Source organism: Canis lupus, chromosome 18 (genome assembly GCF_003254725.2).
Source record: "Canis lupus dingo isolate Sandy chromosome 18, ASM325472v2, whole genome shotgun sequence".
Lineage (NCBI taxonomy): Eukaryota > Metazoa > Chordata > Mammalia > Carnivora > Canidae > Canis > Canis lupus.
Window position 1 is genome coordinate 49,516,340 of NC_064260.1, and position 13,682 is coordinate 49,530,021.

The 13,682-nt window shown below is 51.7% G+C and overlaps 1 protein-coding gene across 4 annotated transcripts; it reads left to right on the top strand.

Annotated features, from left to right (window-relative positions):
- Positions 1-2,403: 2,403 nt before the first annotated feature.
- C18H11orf24 (chromosome 18 C11orf24 homolog) lies at positions 2,404-12,884 on the top strand. 4 transcript variants are annotated; one of them, XM_025446172.3, is made up of 4 exons: positions 2,404-2,562; positions 6,338-6,538; positions 10,561-10,734; positions 11,494-12,884. In XM_025446172.3, exons 3-4 carry the CDS (start codon positions 10,659-10,661, stop codon positions 12,603-12,605), a joined length of 1,188 nt encoding a protein of 395 aa, XP_025301957.1. In that variant the 5' UTR covers positions 2,404-2,562; positions 6,338-6,538; positions 10,561-10,658; the 3' UTR covers positions 12,606-12,884. The 4 variants fall into 4 exon arrangements, with proteins under 4 accessions (XP_025301957.1, XP_048952787.1, XP_025301958.1 ...); XM_025446173.3 differs by having other exon boundaries at positions 2,438-2,636; XM_025446175.3 differs by lacking the exon at positions 2,404-2,562 and adding an exon at positions 2,845-3,173.
- The last annotated feature ends 798 nt before the right edge of the window (positions 12,885-13,682 follow it).

Consider the following 13,682-nt stretch of genomic DNA (forward strand, 5'->3'; position numbering starts at 1 on the left):
CACCCACTGACTGTCATTTGAGTGTTTCCAGCTTTTAGCAATTATCAATAAAGTTGCTGTAGACATTTTCATGCAGGTCTTTGTGGGTATATATGTTTTCACTGCCTCTGGGTAAATATGTTGGAGATTGCCAAACTTAGTATTTCTGAACACTGTAAGTGACAGGTCAGGAACATCTGCCCAATAATGCATACAGAATTATATTTCTATTTTCATCATTAGCCATCTTTATTCTACAAATTTTCATAATTTTTAATGTCCTTTTCTGTTTACAATAAAAACAAACCTTCGATTAATAATGACAATGAAGGTGAAAATTGTCCTTGTTTTTTTTTCTTTTTTTTCTCCTAGGAGTGATGGTTCAGAATTCACTAAGTCAGTCTTCATGGAGACCTTATTGAACATAACTACCATGGGTAATGATAAAACTGAGGCACAGAATGCCTAAGCCTCTTACTTGCTGTCACTCAGCTAAAAAGTGGGGCTGGGGTTTGAAGCCAGGCAGGGTTACTCCAGAGCTCTTTACATGTGCAATCTAGCATGGACTATATTCAAATAATAATGTAACTCAACAACTAAGAGGACTGGGCTCTGAGTTTATTATTAGCTCTTTCTGCGTAGAAAGCACCTGAGATGATCTGTGCCCTGAGACAAAAGCCTGAGGATCTAAATGGACCCTTCTCTTAACTTAGTGCACCCACTGCCATCAGGAGCAGCACAGCAGCTCTGCTTCACTCTACAGAAGCAGCTATGCGATTCCCAGAGCTGTGCTCAACACTAGGTTCCAAGTGACCCCAATCCATTGAAAAGGTGCTAGATTCCTCTGCAAGAGAGTGAGTTTCCCTGTATTCTGGACCATCTTGACAAGATGGTTCCATTGCTGTCTGAAAATCATTAAATCATTTCCTACTCACATCTTAGACTGGAGGGTTCATAAATATTTTCTGTAAAGGCAGGCAGTAAATATTTCAGGTGTTGTGAGCCATACAGCTTTTGTTGCAATTATTCAACTCTGCCCTTGCAGTGCAAAAGCAGAGAGACAAAAACGTGTAACTGTATTCCAATAAAACTTTACTTACAGAAGCAGAGGGCCAGCAGACCTCTGCCCTAGACTATGAGCTCTTCCAGGAGGCTTGTGTCTTTATCTTTGTAATTTCACCCCTAGCAGTAAAAATTGTCCTGATTTTACCAAAGAGGAAATTGGTCACAGACATTGACTTATGAGGAAGACGGGCATAGAACAACTGGCTGTGGGGTGTATTTTCTCGAGAACATGTTAGATCTGAGCGAGTTGGGGAAACCAAAGCAAGCACAAAGCAAAAAAAGGACCTTGTCTTCACAAACATTCCCAAATGGCTTAGGTCCCAGTAAACTTGTCTCTGCGGGGTGAGTTCTAAACAACTTGAAATTATGAGGTTGAACTGGACATTGCAGCTCTAAGTTGCATTTCAAGGGCTCCCAGGAACTCAGAGCAGGGAGGCGATCTTGGATTTGCACACCGTGTTTTCCCCGCTCTGGTGTATGTAGTTCCTTAGCCCAAGACCCCAAGACGAGTTACACACTCGTCTGAAAATAAAGCCTTTTGTTTATTCCCAAGGGAGCATCCTTCACAGGCTTTCTGGTCTTGGGGGGACCTGAGAGAGTTTTACAGAATGGGATTTAGTCACAAAACGGGTGATTTGCAAGCCTACTTCTTTTTTGTTTTTTTATTTATTTATGATAGTCACAGAGAGAGAAGCAGAGACACAGGCAGAGGGAGAAGCAGGCTCCATGCACCGGGAGCCCGACGTGGGATTCGATCCCGGGTCTCCAGGATCGCGCCCTGGGCCAAAGGCAGGCGCCAAACCGCTGCGCCACCCAGGGATCCCTGCAAGCCTACTTCTAAGTCGAGTCCTATACGCTTGCCCCATTCTTATCCTGCGTCTTAGAATTACTAAACACTCTGAGTTTCAGCTTCTGCATCTATAAAATGGGCGCAAAGCGCCTAGCCTGCCGCCGCTTAATTGAATCAATGACCTTGCGCTGGGCACGTGGTCAGCGCTCAGAGCACCGTGGCCGCACCCCGAGTCCTCATGCCCGGCCCCCAGGGGCGGGACCAAGTGTGCGGGCGCAGAGCTGCACGCGGGCCACCCCCACCCGGGCACCCACGGCCCCGCTGCCCAGGCCGAGCGCCGCCACTTCCGCCGGACTCTCGCCCGAAGGCGCTCCTTCGGGCCGCTTCCGGCCACGCGAGCCACAGGACCCGCCCCGCCCCGCGGTGGGCGGGGCCCGAGGGCGGCCACGCCCCCCGCTTCCGGCTCCCTTTCGGCGGTGCCTGGCAGCGCCTAGCCTCTGCCGGCTCGGGCCGGAGCTGCCCCGCCCTCCTGGGCCCGCCTCCCGTGACATCAGTTCCGGGGCGGGGCGGGGCGGGGCCGGCCGGGCGGGGCGCCAGCTGGGGCGGCTGCCCTGAGCAGTCTGGCTCGGGTGCGCTGACTCCGCTGCCCGCCACGTCTCTGCGCGGGGCCGCGGGCACTTCCCCGCCGTCCGACGGCCGCCCGGCCGCCGCAGGCCTGCCGCGCCCGGGTAAGGGGCCCGCGCCGCCGGCCGGGGAGCTGTTGTCACGGCTGCCTGAACCGGCTTGCGAGCGAAAGAGGGAGGTAGGGGCACGGAGGCAGGGGGGGACCGAGAAGAGATTAGCGGGGGCGCAGGTGCCAGACGAGGGGACAGGAGAGAGGAGGACGCGGAGGGGGTCAGTCGGGGCACGCAGGGGGGACCGGGAGGCCGGAGGGAGGAGCAGGAGGAGGGCTGCAGGGGAGACGCCCGGCTGGTTCGCTGGTCCGGCAGCGGAGGATGGGAGAGGCGGGACACTCCCATAGGCGCGGGGACCTGGAAGGTCTTCCCGGGGCAAGGCTGGGCCCCAGGAAGTGCTGCCCTGCAGGAAGGAGGTGGCCCTTTGGATGCCCCAGGCCTTCCCCAGGCCCTGCACCGCGGAGGGGGTTGTGCCTTTCCATCTGCCTGCCTCCCTCCCCCCGGTGAGCCTGGTCGCGTGCAGTTACCCATCGGCTGACAGGAGGAAGCGGCATCCACATGGTTTGCCATGAGACATGAACATCGTGCTTAGAAATCTGCCTCTACCGACGTGCAGCTATTTTTACCCCCCGGAGGGAGCATCTCCAAAAATTGCAATAAAATCGGTGACGAAAGTAAAATACAGATTTTCCTCTTATATGCTGGACTTGCTTCACGGACAAAGGAATGCCAGATTTGTCCACGTTGCTAACAAAAACTAGCCTTCCATCAGCATTTAGCTGTGATACCAAAACTTAGAGAAACCAGGAAGCAAGTAGTGTAATTAAGATGATATCCGCTTCTCCAGGTTTCCATCTGCCACGTATACACATCCTTTAGACCACAGGGCAATGTCTGTATACACAAAACCGTGAGCCTGTGTTCCTTGGGTTCTGCTGCCAAAGTTCAGCCAGGTGACGTGTCAGTATTAGGTATCTGTGGTTTGCCCTGCATCTGTTACTGCAGTTCCTGCTTCTTGGTCTATATAGTTTCTCCAGCTTGGAGTAGGGGCCCAGGCCATCCTGCTAGTGATTGAAATCCTGCTAGAGTGCCAGAATGTGGGAGTAACACTTACAATCCTTTACCAAGCCTAAGGATTACTTGCATTGGATCTTAGGAACCCGTTTGGACCAGAAAAAGGAATCCAGCAATTTGGAGTCTGATTCCATGTGACTTGCACACAGCATTCAGCATTATAACAAGCAGGTTCATAAAAAAGAGTTTTTTAAAAAAAAATCAAGCCAAGGTTGGGAACACAAGAATTCAGAAACAGGGGCACCTGGGTGGCTCAGTGGTTGAGCATCTCCCTTTGGCTCAGGTCATAATCCTGGGGTCCTGGGATCAAGTCCCACATCAGGTTCCCTTCAAGGAGCCTGCTTCTTCCCCCTCCCATGTCTCTGGCTCTCTCTGTGTCTCTTATGAATAAGCAAATAAAATCTTTTTTAAAAATTTCAGAAACAGGAGGTATTGGGAGGCATCACAAGATCATGGACCAAAATAGGATCAGGAAGTTGACACCTAGGGCCACAGTCTGGGGGTGTCTTTCTGATGGAGTGTCACCTGGCTCAAGGGGTGCTACCTCCTCCCAGCAGAATTTGTGGGGAGCTGACTGCTGAAAAAGAGGGACTCCCAACACCAGCCTAACTCCTGTCTTTCTATCTGCAGGTCTTCCACTTCATAATAACTTAATTCTTTCTTGTTTATTCCCTCTTGCCCCAGGGTCTCTTTCCTTTCCATCCACTGTAGTCTGAAACCTTGGTGTACCCAGTCTCCCTGCACCCTAATAATGTGAGCCCCTCACTTAAGGCTCACTGAAGCATTTGCAGGACAAACTATTATTTTAAATCTTGTTGAGGGTTTGCCATTGTGAGTCAACTCACAAAGATGAGTGCAGGTCCCCACACGTGAATCTTGACATTTAGAATATGCTTTTGGAAAATGGAGGCAGGACCATTCCAGAGAGATGAAGTCATGGCCCAACTAGGGCCCATTCTGGAGTCTAAGGCGGTCAATTCCCGTTTCTGTGGGAGTGATCACTAGTCCCACCGCCTGGGAGTGAATAGCAATGATGGTATCCAGTAGAAGTTTCCTAAGAAACTTGTGGAGTTTCTTGACATAGTCTTAGAGAAATGCACCATGTATGCGTTCACCCTTGTGTTTCTAACTGTGTGTGCAATAGCACACACATGCATGTATACATATGTGGCGGTATGTGGGCATGTGTGTGCCTATACATGTGTGTAGCTGGATATGCATGCAGTTGTATGCACACATAAGTGTGACTGCATGTGTGTGCATGTGCATTGTGCATGTGTGCGGCTGTGTGTGCCCTTGTGGGTGTTTGTACGAGGGAGTGGGCCCATGGTGGTCCTCACACATCACCACCTACTAATATCTGTCACAGTAGGAGGTGATGAGCTATTTCTTAGTCTCCCGAGTTTACCTTAAATATTCATCAATGAGAGAATCGTGGACCAGAATATCTTTGCATTACAACTATCCTCCTGGTTCCTCTAAAGTTTTGGTTGGCTCTAGAAAAATACAACTCCTGGTATATAAATTATGGAGTTTCTCTAAATTATTAAAATCTCCATGTGAAACTGTATATATCCAGTGGGGTTATTTCTGTCCCTTTCTTCCCATAGTTCAAAATACTCAATTCATTGTTTTCTTTCATGAGCCTTTCAGAAATGTTTTCCAAAACTGTTACATGCTTGTGTGAAAAAAAATGCATTTGTTTGTTTGTTTGTTTATTTAGAAGTAGAAGATGGAAATCACCAGTATACGTATTTTCCCCAGGCATAACCATCATCATGTTCTTGTGTAAATCTCTGTAGACCCCTTAACAAATGTCTGTTTAAGTAAAAAGGATCATGGTGTGTATACTATCGTATGATCTGCTTTTTCAATCATTTTTTTTTTTTTTTTTATGATAGGCACACAGTGAGAGAGAGAGAGAGAGGCAGAGACACAGGCAGAGGGAGAAGCAGGCTCCATGCACCGGGAGCCCGACATGGGATTCGATCCCGGGTCTCTAGGATCGCGCCCTGGGCCAAAGACAGGCGCTAAACCGCTGCGCCACCCAGGGATCCCTGCTTTTTCAATCATTAATGATACATGCTGCACATCTTCCCATGTCAATAAATAGGAAACTATATCTTTTTTTAAGATTTACTTTTAAGCAATCTCCACTTGATGCGGGGCTTAACCTCACAACCCCGGGATCAAGCGCCACACGCTCCCCTGAGTCAGCCAGGAAGTTATATGTTTTTGAGCAGCCGCCATGATATTTGTTTCTTTTTTTTAAGGTTTTACTTATTTATTCATGAGAGACACACAGAGAGGCAGAGACACAGGCAGAGGGAGAAGCAGGCACCATGCAGGAAGCCTGATGAGGGACTTGATCCCAGGACTCCAGGATCACGCCCTGAGCAGAAGGAAAACGCTCCACTGCTGAGCCACCCAGGCATCCCAGCCACCATAGTATTTGATATGTGGGTGGGACTGTATCCCTATGTAACCATTCCATTCTGTTTTGCTGTTATAAATAATGCCACGATTAACATCTTTTTAGACCTCCATCTTTAAACATCCATCCAGTTGCTTTCTTTGAAGAAATCCAGCAGTAGAAAGTGCTACATCAGAAGTCTTGACTTTGAAAGTTCTAATACACATTATCAGCTTCCCAGCATGATCATCTATTTAGTGCTGCTGTTTCAGTGCCTCCCTTCTCCCTGGATTTTTTCCCTAAGCTTTTCCTAAGAAGTATTTACTCTTTTTCAAATCCTAGATGCGTCTGTTCCCAGAGTGGAGCATCTGCCCATGTCCTACATCTGCCGCAAAGCATGCCATGGCCTGCGAGTGCTCCCCGAAGTTGCTCTTACCTCCTGCAAAGCCAGACCTCACCCAGAACGCACACAGTGCCAAGCCCACAACTCTCCAAGGAAGCAAACAGCCCAGCCAGGGAGCATGCCCTAAGCAACTCCCTCTGGTGAGTGTCTGTGGCCCTGCGTGTTAGCACAGTATCGGGATAGTGAGCCCAGAGAGGGCCACAAGAGGGCTTTGCTGCAGGTGGAAAAAAGAAAGAGCAAAGCCCAGAGGGCTGAGCTTTCCCATAACCAGGAGGGGCCCATTCTGTGGCACTTCACTGTCTGGGGTTCTGCCTTCCGAGGTAGACCAGGAGCGTGGGCCACGAGCTGGGATGGACAGGCGGGGCTGGGAGCATGTGGTCCTCTAGGCCATCTTCTGTTCTCGTGACACAAATGCCAGACACCTCGAGAGGTTTTCTCTTGCCCTCTTGTTGAGATCTTACAATGCCTGCATGGGCCCATCCTGCTGCACAAGCAGGGTATGTTGGCCCTCACGGATGCCAGGGTTGGAGGAGGAACCGCCGAGCAGCAGTGGCCCAGGAGGAGATAGACAAGAGGCTGCCCAGACCACAAACAAGACAGTCTGTGTCTGTCCTGCATTCATGCAATCTATTCAGCACGGTGGATTGGTCCCCCTGTCCCTTAGCAGGATTATCAGCTTTGAAGTTCATCCAAGTGCTAGAGCTGGGTTGGCAAACTATGGCCTGTGGGCCAAATCCTTCCTGTTGCCTGTTTTTGTAAATAAAGTTTTATTGGGACACAGCCACACTCATTGTTTACAAAGGCCCACAGCCCTTTTGCACTAGAGCAGCAGACTTCAGTAGCTGAGACAAAGACTGCGTGGACCCCAGAAATCTAAAACATCTGCTGCCTTGCTCTTTACAGAAAAAATTTGCCAACCTTGCCCTGGAGATTTGTAGTAAGAGGGGTGTAGCAGAAGGCGCTAGGGCCTGGAGTACATTCAGGAAGCCTTAGTCACATCATCCCAGTACAGCGGACCCCAGATCCAGGCCTCACACACAGGGAGCATGCTGGGTTCAGCAGTGGTAGCATTTTAAATGCATTCAGTAGATGTGACTGGCCAAAGAAAGAGTCATTTAAATGCATTTATTAGTTTTTTTCTTTATAAATGCATTTATTTACCGAAAGCCCAGCTGCATTGCCTCAGCTCATGGGGTAAGTGTAGGTTCTTTGTCCCTGAAACCTTCCAGTTTCAATTCTTTCTTCTCATGGTGTCGGCCTGTTTCTTCTCTCCCCACCCTCCCCCACTTGTTTCTGTCAGAACAAAGAATGCCTTTGCACTCTAGAGAACAGATGCAGATCTGTAGCCTGTAGGACTGAGTCCTCTAGACCTGTAAGCTACCAAGAGCCCTTACGGACAGTTTTGGATAGAACGTACAATTTGAGGCTAAAAAACAGCTAGGGACGCTTGCAAAGGTGTGAGAAGCATCAAAGAATGCACCAGGCTTCCAGAAGAGGTGGTGCTCCAGGGGGTTTTCCAGTCTTGGAATCACTTTACCACAATCTCCTCTGATCACAGGAGGCAGAAAGCCGCCATGTGGCCACCCTCCATTCATCCCTTTCTGCTGCACAGGGGCTGCTTGGCATAGCTCCCAGCAGGACTGGAAGTGCTTGTTGGGATGGACTGGTGGCTAAGCCTGGTGCTGGGTTGGAACCTTCAGGTATTCCACATGCCCAGTGGGACTGGGACCACTGGGAAAGAGGTAGCAGGGCCAGATTTAGAAGGCTACCTTGGCTGTGTTAATGAGTTTGGGGGTTATCTTGGGATAGTATGGGATTTAAGCAGTGGAGACAAGGTCACCTTTGTGGGTTACAGGATCTTTCTGGAAGCTGTGTGGGGGCATGTGCATCAGGGCTGGGGTAGGGATGCTTGAAGGTGATTCATTTGTGACTCAGGGCTCATGGGAAGACAGCGAGCCTGCTGTAACCGCCAGGAGCTGGCCTAATCACAGGGCAGTGGACAGCCTCCATGCCAGGTGAAGAATTGATCAGGACATTTTCACTTAGTGTGACTTGAGGGCCTTCCAAGATGTTCTCTGCAACCCAGGAACTTCATGGTGAGGGCCAATGGAAAGACCAAAGGTCTTGGGTGTCTTCAGGCAGGACTGATTTTGGAGGTGTCTTCAGGAGCTCCAGACTCCTCGCCTGCCCTGCAGCTCCCAGCATGCCTGTGTTCTATATTCCCTGTGCTCAAATTGAGTGTTTAGTCCATGGGACCACCCATGACTGCACGTGACCGCGTCATAGCCTAGAGAGGACGTGGGCCTTTCAGGCAGCTACGCGGGACTCAGGCAGGTGAGGGCTGAGGACAGGTTCAGGGCACACCCAGGACCAGCAGGGCAGGAAGCAATGGGATGCTTGAGGCCAGTGGGCCCCTCTACTCCCCACTGCACCCCTGCAGTGAGGGACCCCAGCCTGCCAGCATACTGGAGGGCCCCAGGGTAAGGGTGGGGAGACTCTTGTGTACTCAGGAAGCCGGCTCTGGCTGGATCCAGTCCTCCTCCTGGTGAAGCTCAGCGTCATGGCATTTCTGGAAGTTTCTGCAACCAGCTGGGTGACTAGATCCTCACAACTACCTCTGTCTCTTGCAGTGGCACCCCCCTGGTCCAGTCCTGCAGCCTCCTGTGGCCTTGTCCCCTCCTGCCTGCATTACTACCCCTGCCACCTCCTTGCTGGGCTCCGCTCATGCCTGCCCCTCATCTGTCCCTCCTGCCCAAGCACCTGCTGTGCTAGTGACACACCTGCCTCAGGCCTGCAGGGGCTTCCCCCACACATCCCAACTGCCTGGTGGTGGCCTGCCAATCTCTGATCTAATCCCAGCTCTCAGCCTCTGGCCCTGCCGCTGTCATCTACTCTCTCACTCGCCTCCCCCACCTCTTCCCCACCAAGTGGATCCCATCCCTTGTTTCAGAACATGGCTCATGTGTTGCTTTCCCAGGAAGCCTTCCCTGGCCACGCCCCTCCACCCACCAGAATTCAGTGCCCCCTCCGAGCCCCACAGCACTCTGTCCTTCCCCACCCACCTTTGGGGCCTCCACACAGAGGATCAGGCTCCCACTTACAGGTCAAGGCCTTCCCATGTGCCATGCCCTGCCTGCTTCCAGGCACTGAGTCACACCTGCTCTGTGCTTGCAGCAGCGTGCAGTGACCTCTTTCTGTGTCTCCTACGGGATGGCAAGCTGCCTGGAGGAAGGAGTTGTGTGGCTTTCATCTTTTTGTTCTGTTTGCACTGCTCAGCACATGAGCAGGGAATCAGGGAGTATTGGTTGAATGGAGGGGTGGATGGATGATGGATGGATAGATGGGTGGGTGGTGAATGGGTGGATGGATGGATGGATGGGTGGGTGGGTGGTGAATGGATGAGTGAGTGGTAAATGGGTGGTGCATGGATGGGGTGAATGGATAGATGGATAGATGTTGGATAGGTGGATTGATGGGTGGGTGGATCATAGATGGGTGAATGGATGACACATGATGAATAGATGAATCTAGATCGATGGATCAATCGATCGATCAATAGATAAATGAATGCTTTCTCCCATGTGAGTCAGAGGATGCCTGGGTGGCTCATTCAGTGAAGCGTCTGCCTTCATCTCAGGTCATGGTCCCAGGGTCCTGGGATCAAGTCCCACATTGGGTTCCCTGCTCCTCAGGGAGCCTGCCTATCCCTCTCCCTCTGCCTGCTGCTCCCCCTGCTTGTGCTCTCACTCTTTCTTTCTCTCTCTGTCAAATAAATTTTTAAAATCTTAAAAAAAAAAAAAAGGTGCGGTTGGCTATCATGGGGTGTACAGAAGTAGCTTGGTCCAGATATACATGATCTTGGCTGATCCTGATTACCAAAAGACCTTGACCTCTCTCTACTGCTCTTTCACACTAGGATCTCTGGGTAGGAAGGTCGGTCAAGGCATGCTTTAAACCCATCAAATGCAGGCACAGAGCAGATCACTAGACCACCATGGTTAAGACGTATCACACTTCCTGGGCGCCAGGCCTTGGTCTAAACACTCAGCTTGGTTTGCACCCTGGTCCTTGCCAGAACCCTCCATGACAGGTACCGTGCCATGCCCCATGTCCCAGGTGAGGCTGTGCATTACTGACCAGACACCTTCTTTCTTGACCACAGACCCTTCAGCCAAGCAGCAGGGAACCATTAGCAGCCTGAGGATTGGCCAGCTGGGAGCCTCAGGGACCGCCCAGCCTTGCTCCTGGCTCACCCAAAAGATGTGGACAGCCCTTGTGCTCGTTTGGATTTCCTTCTTGTCCTTATCTAAGAGCCAAGTGTCAACTCAGGATTCATGTAAGTGAGAAAGCTCTGTGACTGCTGGTCAGGCCCACAGTGGTCCCAAAGCACCCTGAGCCCAAGGGATATATACAAGCCTAGGCTGGTGAGTTGGGGGCCCCAGTGCTGCCTGGATGCTGCTCTGGGGAGGGTTGTCAGGCCACGCTTCTTGGGGGCCAGCTTGGGTAGAAAGCCCCCAGGGGACTGGGCCTTTGAGTCCTGAGAGGGTCACTTGCTTGGCCCTGCAAAATCTTTTCTATAAATCTGATCTTCACTGGGGAATTCATCTGTTCATACATCAAATATTTCATTACACTCCTGCCGTGTGCCAGGCACTGTTCATCTCCAGAAATTCCTGCCACAAATTCTTTCGTAAAGCCAAGAATTCTTTTATGGTGTGAATATCTGGGCAATGATTTACTGCTTTGTAAACTTAGGTGTGTGTTTGATGGGTTTTGTTAATAGTGATTCACACCTCTACGGTGAGACTTTCACTCTGTTTTGGGAATCGGATCAAAGAGTGAAGCTCTCGAGCCTTCCAGGGGTTCAGAGGACGAGGAGTTTTTACATCCACTCTGCTGGGCAGCAGGCTTCATGTGCTCAGGGGGAAGATAAGAGGGAAGCGTGTTCACACATCACGTTTGTTCTCACCGAGCCAAGGGGAAAGCCACCCACGCCAGGCCAATAGGCCAGCAATTAAGACACTCTTTGAATCATCCACCTGCCCAGGACGAAAAGTGATGGTATCTCTTTCTTCTCCCCTTTTTTGACTTTAAGGGCACTTACTCCCCAACCAGACGGATAATCCAGCCAAGATAAATGCATCTGTGATGACAGTTATAAGCATCCTTAATGGAACGTCTAAAACAGTGTCTGTGGTGGCACCTTCTCCTGTCACCTTGGCTGCAGGGACTCCGGAGGCCAACCCCAGCTCTCCTGTGGTCATAGCAGGGAGAACACTCAGGACAGACACGGGGACAGAAGGTCCCTCTGACCCAGTCACCTCCAGCCTGCCCCTGCCACCTGCCCTGACGTCATCAGCACGGCAGACTCTATCCTCCAGCACTGTCATCAGCACATCCCCAACGCAGGTGCCAAGAATAGCAGCTCTGACGACACCGGCCACTAGTGCTCAGACTGCCCCTGGGATGACACCAGGTGCCAATGGCCTGACAGGCACACAGGGCCCTTCCGAGCACATCCCTGGCAACTCCCCAGCCAGCCTGGCACCCTCCTTGAGTCCCCAAGCACTTAATGAGTCCATACAAGTCTCCACCATCCAGACGCTGACAGCCTGGCCTATGGATGGAACAGCAAGTGGGCCCACACCCACCCTCTTCAACACAACCTCAGAGCCCACCCACATATCCGTGGCTTCTGTGGCTTCTGTGTCCACCACCACAGTGACTACCACCATGACACAAGCCCAGGAGCTGACTACCAGCACAGAGCCAGCACCTGCACCTCACACCAGCCCAACCCCCGAGGTGGAGGTCACGTCCCCCACGACACAGCCAAGCCCTGCGCCGTTGACCCGGGGAGCCACAGGACCAGGCACACCTGGGACACCAGAACAGGTGCTGCCTGAAACATCACCTGGTACTGCTTCCACCACCCTGACACCCGGGAGTTCAGGGGGCTCTAAGATGCCAACCACAGACTCGTGCTCGCTTAGCACCCAAGGCCAGTACCTGGTGGTCACCACCAAGCCCCTTTCCCAGTCTCTAGTAAACAAAGGCTTCCTCCTGGCACTGCTCTTGCTCGGGGTGACTCTCTTCATCATAATTTTGGTTCTGTTTGCCCTACAAGCCTATGAGAGCTACAGGAAGAAGGAGTACACACAGGTAGACTATCTAATCAATGGGATGTACGCGGACTCAGAACTGTGAGGAGTCTGGGAGGCTGAGCCCACCCCTCCTTCCATTTTGCCTGAGACCAAACCCAGTGCTTCCAGATTCTTTTGGTGCAATTCGGAGCTATGCCGGACGCTTCAACACATTTACATGCTGTCAGACAAATTCCACGATCACTCGAGTTGCTGCTTTTTCATATTTATTTTTGTAAACAGTCATGTTCATGGAGCAGGCAGCGATCCCCCCGTGGGCGGGGCTGGCAGGGCCCCAAGGTGGATCCCGACCAGAATTAAAGCAATGACTGCTTTCCATTCAGCCCTGTGTCTCCCCATTTGTGTAGGCCGAGTCCTTCCAACCCTTACGTCGTGGTGAGCCTGCCTGGGACACGCATGATGGGGTTCGTGTTCATAAACACTTGCTGTAACCCCAGGCCCTGGGATCTGTTATGTCTGTGTAACTTTCTGGGGCTTCACTCTTTTTTATTTTTTTTTTTAAGATTTTATTTATTCATAGAGACACAGAGAGGGCGGGGGGCAGAGACACAGGCAGAGGGAGAAGCAGGCTCCCTGCAGGGAGCCTGACGTGGGACTCGATCCCGGGTCTCCAGGATCACGCCCTGGACTGAAGGCAGGAGCTAAACTGAGCGTCCCTGGGCTGCCCTTGGGGCTTCACTCTTATGCCCACACCTGCCCTGCCCTTGGCGAGGAGCGTGCCAGCCTCTGGGCACCCCTGGCACCACATGCGGATGGGGCCTTCCCACAGACATCCTTTTGCTGAATTGTTTAGTGGTGCGTGCTTAGAGTCTGATCTGGGCACGAGAGAGCTGAAGCCAGCACTTTAACCACATGTGAGCTGCCCGGCATGGCGGGTCAGCCTGGACCTGCTCGGACTAGATTCTCAGTGAACCTGCATAGCTCACGCTGTGCACTCACCTCATGGAAACCCAATCAGCTCATGTGGCGGGACAGTCCTTACTAACACCTTGCCCTGTGTCACCCTAGAACACAGAGGAGCCCCCAGCGTGAGGGCACCCAGGGCCCTCTCCTGCGCAGGATGACGTTCCTGGGTTCCCGTGTTCCAAACAGCCCTCAGAGCCCACACAGGGGGCCTGTC

What these genes read in the sequence shown, in the direction of transcription:
- C18H11orf24 (XM_025446172.3), top strand. Translation starts at nt 10,659, where the DNA reads ATGTGGACAGCCCTTGTGCTCGTTTGGATTTCCTTCTTGTCCTTATCT. An exon ending in AGTGTCAACTCAGGATTCAT is followed by an intron (nt 10,735 to 11,493) that starts GTAAGTGAGAAA and finishes TTTGACTTTAAG; the next exon opens with GGCACTTACTCCCCAACCAG.